This window comes from Calidris pugnax, unplaced genomic scaffold (genome assembly GCF_001431845.1).
Source record: "Calidris pugnax isolate Ruff unplaced genomic scaffold, ASM143184v1 scaffold148, whole genome shotgun sequence".
NCBI lineage: Eukaryota > Metazoa > Chordata > Aves > Charadriiformes > Scolopacidae > Calidris > Calidris pugnax.
This window is the reverse complement of record NW_015090926.1, coordinates 4407208-4419673: the sequence shown is the minus strand read 5'-3', so window position 1 is coordinate 4419673 and position 12466 is coordinate 4407208. Positions and strand designations below refer to the sequence as shown.

The window sequence follows — 12466 nt, the reverse complement described above, 5'->3', positions numbered from 1 at the left end:
GCGGCCTTGGGCCCTGCCCGCGCCTCACGGAGCGGGTACTGGAGCAGGGGCGGCGGGTGGGCCCAGGGAGGGGCCGTAGGGCGGGAGAGGCTCCGGGCCGGCGCCCGGCGGTGCCGTGCAGTGGGGCTGAGGGGCGGCCGGCGTTGGTGGTGCCGGGTAGGCGATGCCGCCGGGGCCGGGAGTCAGCGGGAGGCGCTGGGCGCGGCGCGGCCCGGCCCTCCCGCGGGCGGTGGCGCCTCTGCCCTTTCCCGGCGGTCCCGGGAGCCGCGTGGCGGCGGGACCCGGGCCCCGGCCCCGCAAGACGGGCTTTCCCTCCGCAGCGCGGAGATCCTGGCGCCCATCGCCCGCCCGCCTCCTCCGTGAGGCGAGCGGCGGGCCCCGCGCTCCCCGCAGGCCGCCGTACCCCGCGCTGCCCGGCCCGCGGCCCCTGGGCTTTCCTCAGCGGCGGCTTGAGGGATGCGGTGGGACCGGGCGGGCACCGCAGGGCGAGCGTCCGCGGAGCAGGTCGGGCTGGGCGGGGAGGAGCCCGGGGTGTCGGTCCCGGTACCGGCCTGCGGAGGGGATCCCCGAGGATTGGGTTGTTGTGTGGGCCTGCGGCGGGGCTGCTCAGGTGCCCTCTCTGTGCCAGCCGCCGGTAAACGGTGGAGAAGCCAAGGGTTCATCTCTGAGCAGCTCCACCGTGTTCACGGCCGTTTATAGCTCTCTTCAGGTGCAGCCTGCAACCACCAGCCATCCCCATACCATCCTTCGTACTCCTAGGCAGGTGCTAAACCTGAACATGACCCCACTGTTCAGTCAGAAAGTGCCCAGCTTTCTGTGGGTAACTTTATATTTCTCTGTAATAAATCTTGCTTGGGGAAGGGTAAACAGAGGCTCAAAGCTCTGTTTAAATGTAGATTGTACCATCCGTGATACTCATTGACTGTATCAGTGCACTCTAAGGCGCAGTAAAATGTTGTTTTACAGAGTGTGAAGCTTGCTAAGCTGCTTTGGTTTGTTGGCAGGCGTGCTTTGCCAATTCTGTCTTGCATAACAAGATTGGAGGACCATCTCTGAACAGTTGAGGTGCTCTTTTGAGTGTTCTACAGATAAGGAGGAAAATCGTCCCAGGTCTTAATTTCTTTTTGTATGTTTAACTTACATGCTGTTTTACACAGGAATTTTAGCTGGCATAAATGTGTGTACATAGGTACATAAATGTACCTATGATCAAGAAAACAGCAAATGATGTGCATTGGTAGATGTTTTCTGTGAACGTGCCTTTGCTGAGTGAGCTCTCTAGAGTGGGGCAGTACGTCACTGTACACAGAATCACAGAATACATATGTGCATCCATGATTGCATAGCTGCACGTGGAAATGAATAGGTGGCAGAAGCCTGCAGTTACACAGATCTTGGTGTGAGTGATGGAGAGGGTCTGTCCTGGGGTGAAGGACTTGCTGCTCATACCAGTAGTTGGCCAACTTCGGACACAGCTTATCCTGGATACAGTAAGAGTCCTTTTCCAGGAGGGGTGTAATGAGGACTGCAGAACCGATGCTTGTTTTGCCACGGGGAGTAGAAGTGTGCAGCACTGATTCTTCTTCCTGCTTTTTCCCAGTCATCTCCCTTACTGAAAGCTTCTCCTCCCACCACCCTGCTGCTGGTGGTGTATTTTGAACCATGTTCTGTCTTACGTGGTGGTATTTATTTCCTCCCCTCCTCCCCCCTCGAGGAAGAGTACTTGTTAGAATAATGAAGATGGAGGAGGGTGGTTGTCACTGTGACTTTGAAAGGAGGAAAGAGAGGCAGTGGCTCAGTGCTATCACTGAAATTAAGTTCTTGTGTAACAGTACTGATATCGTAGCGTGGCTTTCTTTATAATCTCCTCTTCTTCAGCCTTAAGCTGCTGGCTTGATGACCAGGCATACATAATCATATGCAAATGCAGTTTGTTACGGTGAAGTCAGATGAACTGAGTATTCCAGGGCAAAGTTTTCTGTTCACAGTAGCTGTAAGTGTAATACAAATTTACTGTACCTGCCTGTGCTGTTGGGGTTTTATTAATTCTCATTCCATACTTACATTGCACTCAAACACTTGTTTTCAGGTAGCATCTAAGTGTGGGAAGAAGCATTTGGAAGAAGGCAGAGGACAAAACTTTAAAGCCATTATATACATAACTCTAGTAAGATTGAGGAAGTGACCTTTAGGATTTGTGGATAGTGTAAGTGAATGAGACACCTTTCCAACAAACACGTAATAGCTGCTGCAGATTGCATCAAGTTAAGACAAAGAACCAGTCATTTAAAGTGCTTCAGTTAAAAAAGAAAACCAAAAAACCCTAAATTGCATTGATGAAACATATTTTTCCTGATACCTTTGAGTAGTCTTAGTTTTAACTAGTACCTTTCTTCGAATAGCTGTTCCTAGTCAAAGGCTGAATATAATATTGTTATGATTTAAATCGATAGTTTCAAAATAATATCTGCAGAGCTGTATTTTCAGACCTGGTGATATAGGGTACTACCAAGTATGCATTTCTTGTCTGACACAAAAGCAATGGAGACCCTTACTCCCATTAGCATGTTGGTTTTTAAAGACAAAAATCAGTATTCAGTGAGATCTGTCATAATTTTAAAACCCTGCTTTTTTTTTTTCCCCTGTGTTTTTAAAAAGACATGCTAGTTTTTGTTGACAAGTCAGGTTGTGGGATGGTTTTTTGTTGTTTTTGTCCAAGTGGGCCAACCTGAAACTGGAGAGGACTTTGAAAATGAAACTTAGATTTTGCTTGGTGAAAAGATGAAAATCAAAAATGCAGAGAAATAAAATGCAATTACAAAGAAAACATTCCTTTTAACTTACTAACTAGCAAAAGAATAAAAGTTATTTATTTTACAAGTTGCATCAGCATTTTTACACGTGCCTCACTGTTTCATCTTTTGATGGGTAATGTTGGTAAACAGCTATCTTTATGCTGTCCAGGAGCATCAGTTTACTGATGGAGTGAGGGGGAAATGTTCATCCCTGATTCTATCCAGCAAGGAAATAACATTGTTTATTTAAAAGGGCTCTAAATATTTCAGAAAAGTTAGCCTCTGTTAAACACTTGCATTTAATATTGCCGGGCAAAGAGATGTTAGAAGTTAAACGGCCTTTTTTCCCACCATTTTCTTTTAGTTTCCCTGCTTGCTAAGTCTGCTCATACAAAATTCATTAGCCTGGACCGACTCTTGAAATTCCATCTGTCTCTTTTTCTGTGTAAATTGTATGCTCTGTCATGCTGATCTGGTCTGAGCCAGTTGCTGGAGTTGCCAGTTGTAGCTCCTCAGTAACTCATTTGTGATTCTCCTCATTTTTAAAACTAGTTTCCTGGATTGTAATTGTTGTTTGTTTAAAGCTGCATTAATAACAATTATTAACAAACTGGTTAAGTAGTTCTTGCTTTTTGCAGTAGGAACATAGTATTAGAAATTTAGTTAATCTTCTTTTGCAAAACATTTAATAATTTCTTGTTCTGTATAAGCCTTGTGGTATTTATTGTCCAGTATATTGGATTGCTGAAGGGCTTAATACTTCACCTGTTAAGAAGAATCTCCCACCACCACCACACTATTCTGTAGTTGTGATTTTTGCTGGTGGTTTTGTGGACTGTTGTTTTGCATCACATCCTGAAGTTACTGCACTGGCTTTATTAATTCAGTAATATCCATTAATCTGTTTTCTTAAGGCTTAACGTAGGCTTTATGCGTAATTTCATGTTCTTGCATGTAATTTTGAGAAAAAGTCTTTGCTAAACTTTGCTCTTACGCCATCTGAATGTTGTTTAATGTGATGCAACAATTTAATATTACCACCATTCTCTTTTTCTTTAGCTTAGAGTAGTTTGGAATTTCTCCTAAGGAACAGCAAGAGTGGGTGAAAAATTTGTGTAGATTGTATTGATACCTTTCATGTACTCTGTGATTTTTAATTTTCTTTTTTGTCTCTACAAACATGGTGTCAGTCTGTAAAGCATAACACAACTATTATAGAGGACCTTGAAGAGCGTGGTGAAGCAACATTAGTCTAAGTCCCTTCAGCTGAAGGTAAAGAGTATGGCTGAAAGCAACCATCTGGCTCTGGCAATACATGCGGTGCTATCACCAGCTTGTGGTGGAAGAACCTACCAGCTGCATACATCTCAAAGTCTATGGCCTAGCTGCTCCAGCTCTAGGAAAAAAAAAAAATCTGACACCTTTGTGCATACTTGTTTATAGCTGAATTTTAGCTTGATCTTTTCCCTCTCAACTAAATATTTTGCTTTCTTTAGTTGCAGACTGGAAGTAATTATTTTTAGAAAACTTTGTAAGTACCTAATTCCAACAGTGTATTTTAGTGACAGAGAAACAAGATGGAATTTCCAGGAGTGCATACTACATGTATGTGATTTTTTTTCTTTTCAGACTGCAAGGGGGAAGATGTAGACCTTACTCTTACCCTTCACAGAAACTATTAAAATAATTAAAAATGTGTGCTTGCCTTACATGTACTTCATGTGTGCTGGGTGACCTTACTTACTCCTGATGTTTGATAGACAACCATTGTATCCTTTAAGTGCATTATATATATTAAGTAATGGCAGCACAGAGAAGGGGAAGTGTCAAAACTGGCTTGATAACCCTGTGCAATATGGCTGACTCTGTACAGAGTTGGTATCACTGAGTCTTCTGCCTTCTTTCCGTTCTGTTATCTGCGTATTGCAATTACGAGCATTTTGCCAGTGATGCTTCTTGTGTTTCTTTGTGTTTCTTAACAAATGCTACTACTTGCAGGCAGTAGTTGGATGGACAGATTTAATGCTTTTCCTAAAAGAAAGGCATCTTCTCAAATCAGTTCATATTCTAGTTGAGAAGATAGGTAACAATGGAAATATCAGTCTACAGAGAACCAGTTCTTTTGCCAAGAGCAACTTGTTGTGATGGTTTCAAAATAATGCAGACTTTCTACAAAGCATAGGAGTGTCAAGGGAAACCCCTCTTAGTCTTCTTTGAATATTGAGTAATTAAAGGTGGTATTTTTTTCAGTCACACTTCTCTTCTTAGAAAGACAGTAATACATTTAACAAATGATCGGGGCAGGGGGGAAACCAAGCAAAAAGATGTCACTGAGTCCAGTAAGAGCATATAGGGGAGGTCGTTCCAACAACAAATGATCTACAGTGTGTATAGTAGCGTGGTGTAATGTTAGACATCATTGTGTATCTAACACCTTTGAGAAACATTCAGTATTTGGAGAGCCTTTATATTTGCAAAATGTGAAGGTTTCGATGTTTTTACTCTCTAAGAGCTATCCCAAGCACATGAATATGTTCTTTGAAGTAATATAACAATTTGTAGTAGTTACCTAGTATTTCTATTCATTATTCTTTTTCTCTGTGTTTTAGACAATTTACTCAATATTTAGCTGGATTGAGTTGGATTAGTTTATATGCAGAGCCTGCTTTATAATATAAAGAGGATCGATAAAATCTTAATGGAGTGAATTGTGTTCTGGAAGCACTTCTGATGTGTATTGGTGAATCTTGTAACTGTTATTTTCAGTTACTTTCCATACTTTTTAATGTGCCATACTTTTTTTTTTTTTATGTGAAGCAGCAGCAAAACAAACAAAGCCATCTTGTTTCTCTTCTTGTTTTGATTCTGTAGTACATCTTTAATTATAAATTGTCTTGAATTGGTGTCACTGTTGTAATTCTGGTTGAGAAGCAAAAAGACAAGGTAGCTGTGATCTGAAGTAAGATCACTACTTTTAAACTGAAGTACTGGGTTTATTTAGTATTGTAATTGATGCTGAGAATTACTGATGGGCTTACACCCCTACACAGCAATGAACATGATAGTGGTCATCTAATGCCTTATAACTGCAGAAATGGCCTGAAAATGCAGTCTAAAATTTTTAAGTGTGTGTTTGTAGGTAATGGTATCCACGCTCGCAGATACTATGAGTCTCTCAAAAGTTTTTTTTTTTATAGAAGTCATCTAAATACTGTTTCTCTATCTTTTTTTGCCAGATAAGGAGACAAAGCATGTTGAAGCCATATGGCAGCTTGACTAACTCACATTAAAAGTCTTGGAAAAGAACAGCTGAACACATAGATGCTGAGTTTTGGACTTCTGCCTGTGGAGCTGGCCAGTCATTCCTCTCACCAGCTAGCAGTGCTCTTCCCTTGAGCTTCAGATGTTTATGGCACCAGCTTCTGATGCTACTGTTGCTTTTGAGTGTCTGTCGGATTTCTTGGTTTTAGGGCTGTTCTTCACACTGCAGCACAGAAATGGAAGTTCTGCAGTTTCAGGCTGAAGTAGTAGGCTGGAGCTTGCTGACTTGAAGGCTTCTCTGCTCTGATTTTCCTTTGTGCTGTTTTCAGCCAGTGAGGGGTAATTGTACGGGAATGAACTCCTGCCTCTTTCTCTCCTGCTTGCAGTTGCTCTTCAAAGTTGATTGCTTTTTTGTTACCAGGGCACACATTTCTTTCAAACAGAAGTAAATTAATTACAAAATCTGTGTTCTGGGAAGAGCCTTTGTGTTGCTTTCAAGTTCTCAAGGCTTTTTTAACTCAAAAAGTGCATAAAAACGTCTCTTCCTCCATTTCCTGAGCGCACGTATTGCTCTGGCAAGTGATTGTTGGGTTTGGTGGGTTTTTTTTTGTTGTTGCTGTTTATATGTGAGTAGATAATGATTCATTTCTAACCTTGCTGCATGACTGTTTTATCTATACTTTTTCTAGCACTTGCTCGTACTTTTTCTAGCATCATTTCAGCTTTCTAGTAGAACGGGTTGTCATTCTGGAAGATTTACTGGAAAGATTTCTGAACTGCAGGGTAAAAATCAGGAATTAAAAGAACAGTAACAGCTAAGTAAATTTAGGTTTCTTGGCTAAGACTGCAGTGGAGACAAAAGTTGTAACCCAAAATTTTTCTGTGTGATGCCTCCAGTAACCATGGGTCCTGATGATGCAGGGACTTAATTTTTATTTAAAGAATTGTCATGAATACCTTTAACTCAGTGGCTGGAACCTACCATAGTTACTGTCTCTCTGCTAGATGTGGTGCTAAAGTAGGAAACAACAGCTGCTTCTATTCTGAAAGTTTTAATTGACTGCATAAATATATTTTAAAGTCAGTTAAGTATAATGGACAATATTCTTCAATTTGATGTGGCTGGTTTTTTCAGTGGAAAATTTTGGTGTTTCATTTGCTTCAGTATTTTAATTCTTTATTTAGCTTTTGCTGTGTTACCTGTATTGTTAAATTCAGAATGCTTAAAAGCTGACTAGATGAAGTGTATCTGTAAAAGTTATGCTATACAAAACCACGATTGTGAGACCTGAAAAAGGACATTTAAGGCTAAAGGACCATTAGTAATAGCCTCTTGTAATAGAAGTCTGTCCATGGTAAATAAAATCCTCTTCATCAAAACAGTGGGGATTTTGTTTACTCCTAGTTTATTGGCATAGGGAGCAACAGGTTGATTTGAGACTAAGCAGGAAAGCAGAGATGGGAACATTATTTACACTCCTTCGCAGTCCATGGACAGAAACAAGGTAGGCTTAAATTTTGCATGAGGCTAGATGATTTTCTTCTGCAAGTTAGATCTGCACACAGCTTTCCCTCTTATTTTAAGACAAGTGAATAGAGATTGATCTTGCTGGGATTTTTGGGGGTGTCTAGTTGCAGAAGTTTGAATAAAGTATTCCCTTGTTTGTTGCATCTTTGCTACTCAGCCTGTGACCTCCTAAGCCTCAGAATGGCTGCAAGTAGCAACTTTAAAAGTTCACAAACATACAAGAGCATGTTTTAAGTCAGTCTCATTTGTGCAGCATTACTGAATGTGGTTTACAGTCACCTGTAATGAAATTCAGAATTGCATTCCTGCTTGACATTTGCATACTAACTTTCCTTTCTACTTTGAGTCTCATTTCCTTTAAAGATTACAAATCTATGCAGAATTTTTTGTCAACTATATTGGCTTGAGAGCCATTAGCCTCTGTTTAGAGCAGAGGTGAGGCTGACAGTGAAGGCTGACATGGATTTGGAAACAGATGTGTCCTTTCTTTTTTGTGAGTTTTGTTAGTTGTCTCACCGTAATGGTGTGATGGTCCTGAAAACAAAGAATTAAAAAGAGTTAAGACTTCTCTGTGTTCTGTCATGCCCTGGTGTATACTTGCTGTGATCTTGACCTTATCTTTCCACGTTAGAGATGGTAATAGCTTATGGCAGACAGTTGTATCTGTAAAGGCACCAAACGATGTATTTGGAATAGTTGTGAGGGATAAAAGGTGACAGCAAAATAGTCTGTTTCCAAAAGAAATAGAAAACCAAATAAACATAGAATTCAGAATATTGGTTATTCTTAAGATGCTTTTAAGAGTCTTATGCTATGTTAATTAAATGCTAGTATACTGTTTCCTTTGTTAGAAATACATTAGGATAAAATAGTGTGAGTTTGTTAGGTTGGTTGTGAATAGGACGATAGGGATTTTTTGTGAGGGATTTGCTGATGAGCCGCAAAGAGAGCTGTTGAACAGCCAGGATGCCATTCTTTGAATCTAAAGCAAGCTATCTTCACTTCTGGAAGAGGAAAGCATTGCAGTACCCTCAATAGATCAGGTCTGGCTCATCGTTGTGCCTGACTAAGGTAGTAGCTGTTAGAAACATTTTTTTAAAAGCTTTGTTTACGGATATAATTGTCAAATACACAGCTGAATATGGGAGAAATTGCTGTGGATGTGCTAGTGGATGTGGAGCTAGATGGCCTCAGAGGAAATGGGCTATAAGGAATTAAATGGACTAAAAGGAAGAAAAAAATGGGCTGGAAAGATGCTTCTTTTTTGTGTACAATGCTGAATAATGCTTTTAATGCTTAAGAATATCAGGAGTATATTTATGGTATCTTTTGTTAAAAAAAACCACCTAGGATAATTTTAAAAGGCGATCATTTGGTGATCATTTTGTTTTGTTTGTTTGACACCCTGCAGAGCGTAAGACAAGGCTGAACAGAGAAGTACCAGTCATGACTTCTGGGGGATACAAAATCTCATTTCTGCAGTCTTCTCTCAACTCCTTCTGTTGCATAAAGGCTCTATTTCTGATCAAGCTCTGTTTTATTTTTAGGAAGATAGCGTTGTGTTTAAAATGGAAGTTGACATCAATGGAGAGTCCAGAACTACCCTGTCCACCCTCCCTGTGCCTCTTGCAGAGGTGAGTCCTGCGGGCAGGATGGAAGCAGAGAAGCCCCGCTGCTCCAGTACCCCCTGCTCACCGATGCGACGGACAGTTGCGGGCTATCAGATCCTCCACATGGATTCTAACTACCTGGTTGGCTTCACGACCGGAGAGGAGCTGCTAAAGTTAGCCCAGAAGTGTACGGGAAGTGAAGAGAATAAAGGGGAATCTGGGCCAAACTTGTGCTCCAAACAGGTTGATTCAGGACTTACCCGTTCCTCCCGTTTGTACAAAACTAGGAGTAGGTACTATCAGCCATATGAGATCCCAGCAGTAAATGGAAGGAGGAGGAGACGGATGCCCAGCTCAGGGGATAAATGCACTAAGGCTTTACCATATGAACCTTATAAAGCACTTCATGGTCCCCTGCCTCTTTGCCTTTTAAAAGGTAAAAGGGCTCATTCAAAATCCCTGGACTACCTCAATTTAGACAAAATGAGCATTAAGGAACCTGCTGACACAGAAGTGCTACAATACCAACTCCAACACCTTACCCTTAGAGGGGACCGTATGTTTGCAAGAAATAACACATGAATTATCATCTCAAGTTTAGAACAAATTTCTGATTATTTCTCTGTTGCTGCAAAAATCCACTGTTGTACTCTGTATGTGGCCGTCCACATTGTAGGTGGCTGTATCACCTAAATGATATTGGAAGGTAATTTATTTGAATAGAATTTTCGCAATGCAATGTGATACAAATACTTGGAGGGAGAAATCTTTCCTGGGCAAGGAGCTTCTGATGCAAATTTGGCTGCAACTGGTGGATATTTCTCGGGACACCTTATAACAAAAAAAGAAGCTTTTGATTTTTGGCTTTGGGTTTGTTCGGGTTTTTTTTTTTGTACAGTTAGATCTAGCATTTACAGTATTTTAACACTGAAAAATTGGTGATGTCTGCTTGGTTGTTGCTAATTTTGGCTTGATGTTAGAAACTGCTCTTGGATAAGTATTAAAGTTTAGGAGGTTTTCTGGTTTTATTTTTTATTTCTGTATTCTACAGTAAAATGTATGTATTATTTTTTTACATCATGGAGAGGAAAGTGAGCTCGGCTAAACTGGATCACTTGCTATTTAGGGTTTTATTAACCCTAAGTTTATTTAACATTTTCAAACTGTGCTTGCACTGGTGATGAGGGGGAGATTCACTCATAAAACAAACCTTTGCTACTTGAATCCTACTAAATTATTTTTTTAGTTTCTGCATGGAAGTAATTGCTTTGCCTCCTCTGTTCTGTAAAACTTGTTCAGGATAAGTATTTGGGTTATTAAAAATGAATCTTTTGGGGAGTGAAGATATTTTTTGTTAGTGGGATTTGCTTTTTACATTGTCTTGACACAAACAAGGTTTCACTGCAGATTCCAATAAATAGACTGGGATGTGTGCATTGGTATGTTAGTAATATTTTTTATTTTAATTCATTATTTCTGTATGTATGGTAACAGAAGGTGAAAAATAACTGTAGTATTGCTTTGGAGATTCAGTTGATTTGAGGCACTGAACACTTGAGATCTGGATTTTTTTTTTTTTTTTTTTGATGGAGTGCAAGTGAAGTATTTCTGTATCAGCATTGAAGAGATGATCCTGGATTATTCAACAGAGTAGATTGGATACACTGGCTTACTTTTGTTACTTAAGAATTTTTTATCCAAACATGGCATCTAATGCCGTTTTGACAGCTGTATTCCTGGATGTAGTCAAAACATTTTAGTAACTTATGTTTACAAATGAATAATAGTTTTTAGACTTGGTTTTTTTTTTAGTTGCAATCTTTTACTGAAGCAGCGTGTAACATAGTTTTGGCTGATGACCTCTGCAGAAGAAGTTAAAAATAAGATTACGTTGTTTTGAAACATAAATTATTTGATCAGTTGTTTCTGGTAGAATTAAGATTTTGTTTGTGTATCATTCATGATGAATAGGAAGCACTAGTTAGTGCATGCACTGTGGAAAATGGAGTTCTCATTCTGTCACTTACTCCACAGTTGTAAATGAAGGCAGCCCAGTGGTCTGCATTTTTTCTGGTTTGGTTATCTTTTTTTAGTTTTATTAGGATCTTTGGAACAAACCGATGTGTGTTTTTAAAACTTAACTACACCTGTGTAAATTTAATGTATTGAACAATGACCTTGAAAGTAAAAAAAAATAGTCTTTAGTTTGAAAAACAGAATATGGTTAGATGCCAAAGAGATGGGGATTTTGTTTTTAAGGAATAAACACCACTGTTTATTGAAATACCCTATGAAACTGTATTTCTGGCTGAAAAATAAAAAGGGTGATATAAACGCCTATCGTTGTGGAGTCTTTTGCTGTGTAGGAAAGAGGACATTTTAAAAATATAATTTTAGACCAGGGATCATTTAAGAACAACTTTAAATCTTGGACCTCTATGAAATAGACGCTTAGGTCTGTTACTTTGTTGCAGGAAATGGGCCATGCAATTATTAATATTTTGTGTTTGTTTCTAGTGTCATCCTGTGCCATAGTTGTATAGCTACACTAATAGAGAGATTGATGACTATCTAGCAAAGCTCAAATACAAAAAATGTGTTAGTACTTTATCCATTTGATGATTTGCTTGTGAAAGTGCTTACACATGGTAATATTGTTTGCTTAACTCATACGCGTTCACAGCTCTCGAAGCATATTCTTATTTGAGAGCCCAGTGCTTTCCAAGTTTAATGTGTAATGTTCTATATGAGAACTTGTATCTGGGATGAGTGACCTTTCGAAGTAAGTTCTTGCTGTTCTTATAATAAATTCAAAGAAAAAAAAGAAAAAGGGAAAAATAATGGTTCCATGTTGGCTTTTGGTGTCTTCCAGAGGATTAAATGAATTTAAGGAGTAAAGGGAGAAATGATACAGTAGTAACACAAATCATCAGTTTAACAGACCATTAACAGATGGTCTGGAGTCAACATAACAGCAGATGTGAAATCAAGTACAAATGTGTAAGCTAGGTTATTGAGGCAGATCTGAAGTTCAGGCATGCTGCTGGCGTTTTTGAAAAACATACCAAAACCGGATGGGTATGAAATCCATTCTTTATTAGGAACTCTTAACTATTCCTGTCCTGCTGTGTTGTGGTTTTTATTTACAGCTGTACACAGTAGCTAACTGACCTTATGATTTCCTTTACCTTCTCTTTGTCCATCCATTGTATTCTGATTTACACTCAGTTCTCTTGGGGGGTGATCTCTATTCTGCTGAGCATGTTTACTGT

The 12466-nt window shown here is 39.8% G+C and overlaps 1 protein-coding gene across 1 annotated transcript; it reads left to right on the top strand.

Annotated features, from left to right (window-relative positions):
- The first annotated feature begins 4323 nt into the window (after positions 1 to 4323).
- On the top strand, positions 4324 to 11532 carry LOC106893486 (chromosome unknown open reading frame, human C5orf30). The gene is made up of 2 exons (XM_014951507.1): positions 4324 to 6395; positions 9132 to 11532. Exon 2 carries the CDS (start codon positions 9153 to 9155, stop codon positions 9774 to 9776), a length of 624 nt encoding a protein of 207 aa, XP_014806993.1. The 5' UTR covers positions 4324 to 6395; positions 9132 to 9152; the 3' UTR covers positions 9777 to 11532.
- The last annotated feature ends 934 nt before the right edge of the window (positions 11533 to 12466 follow it).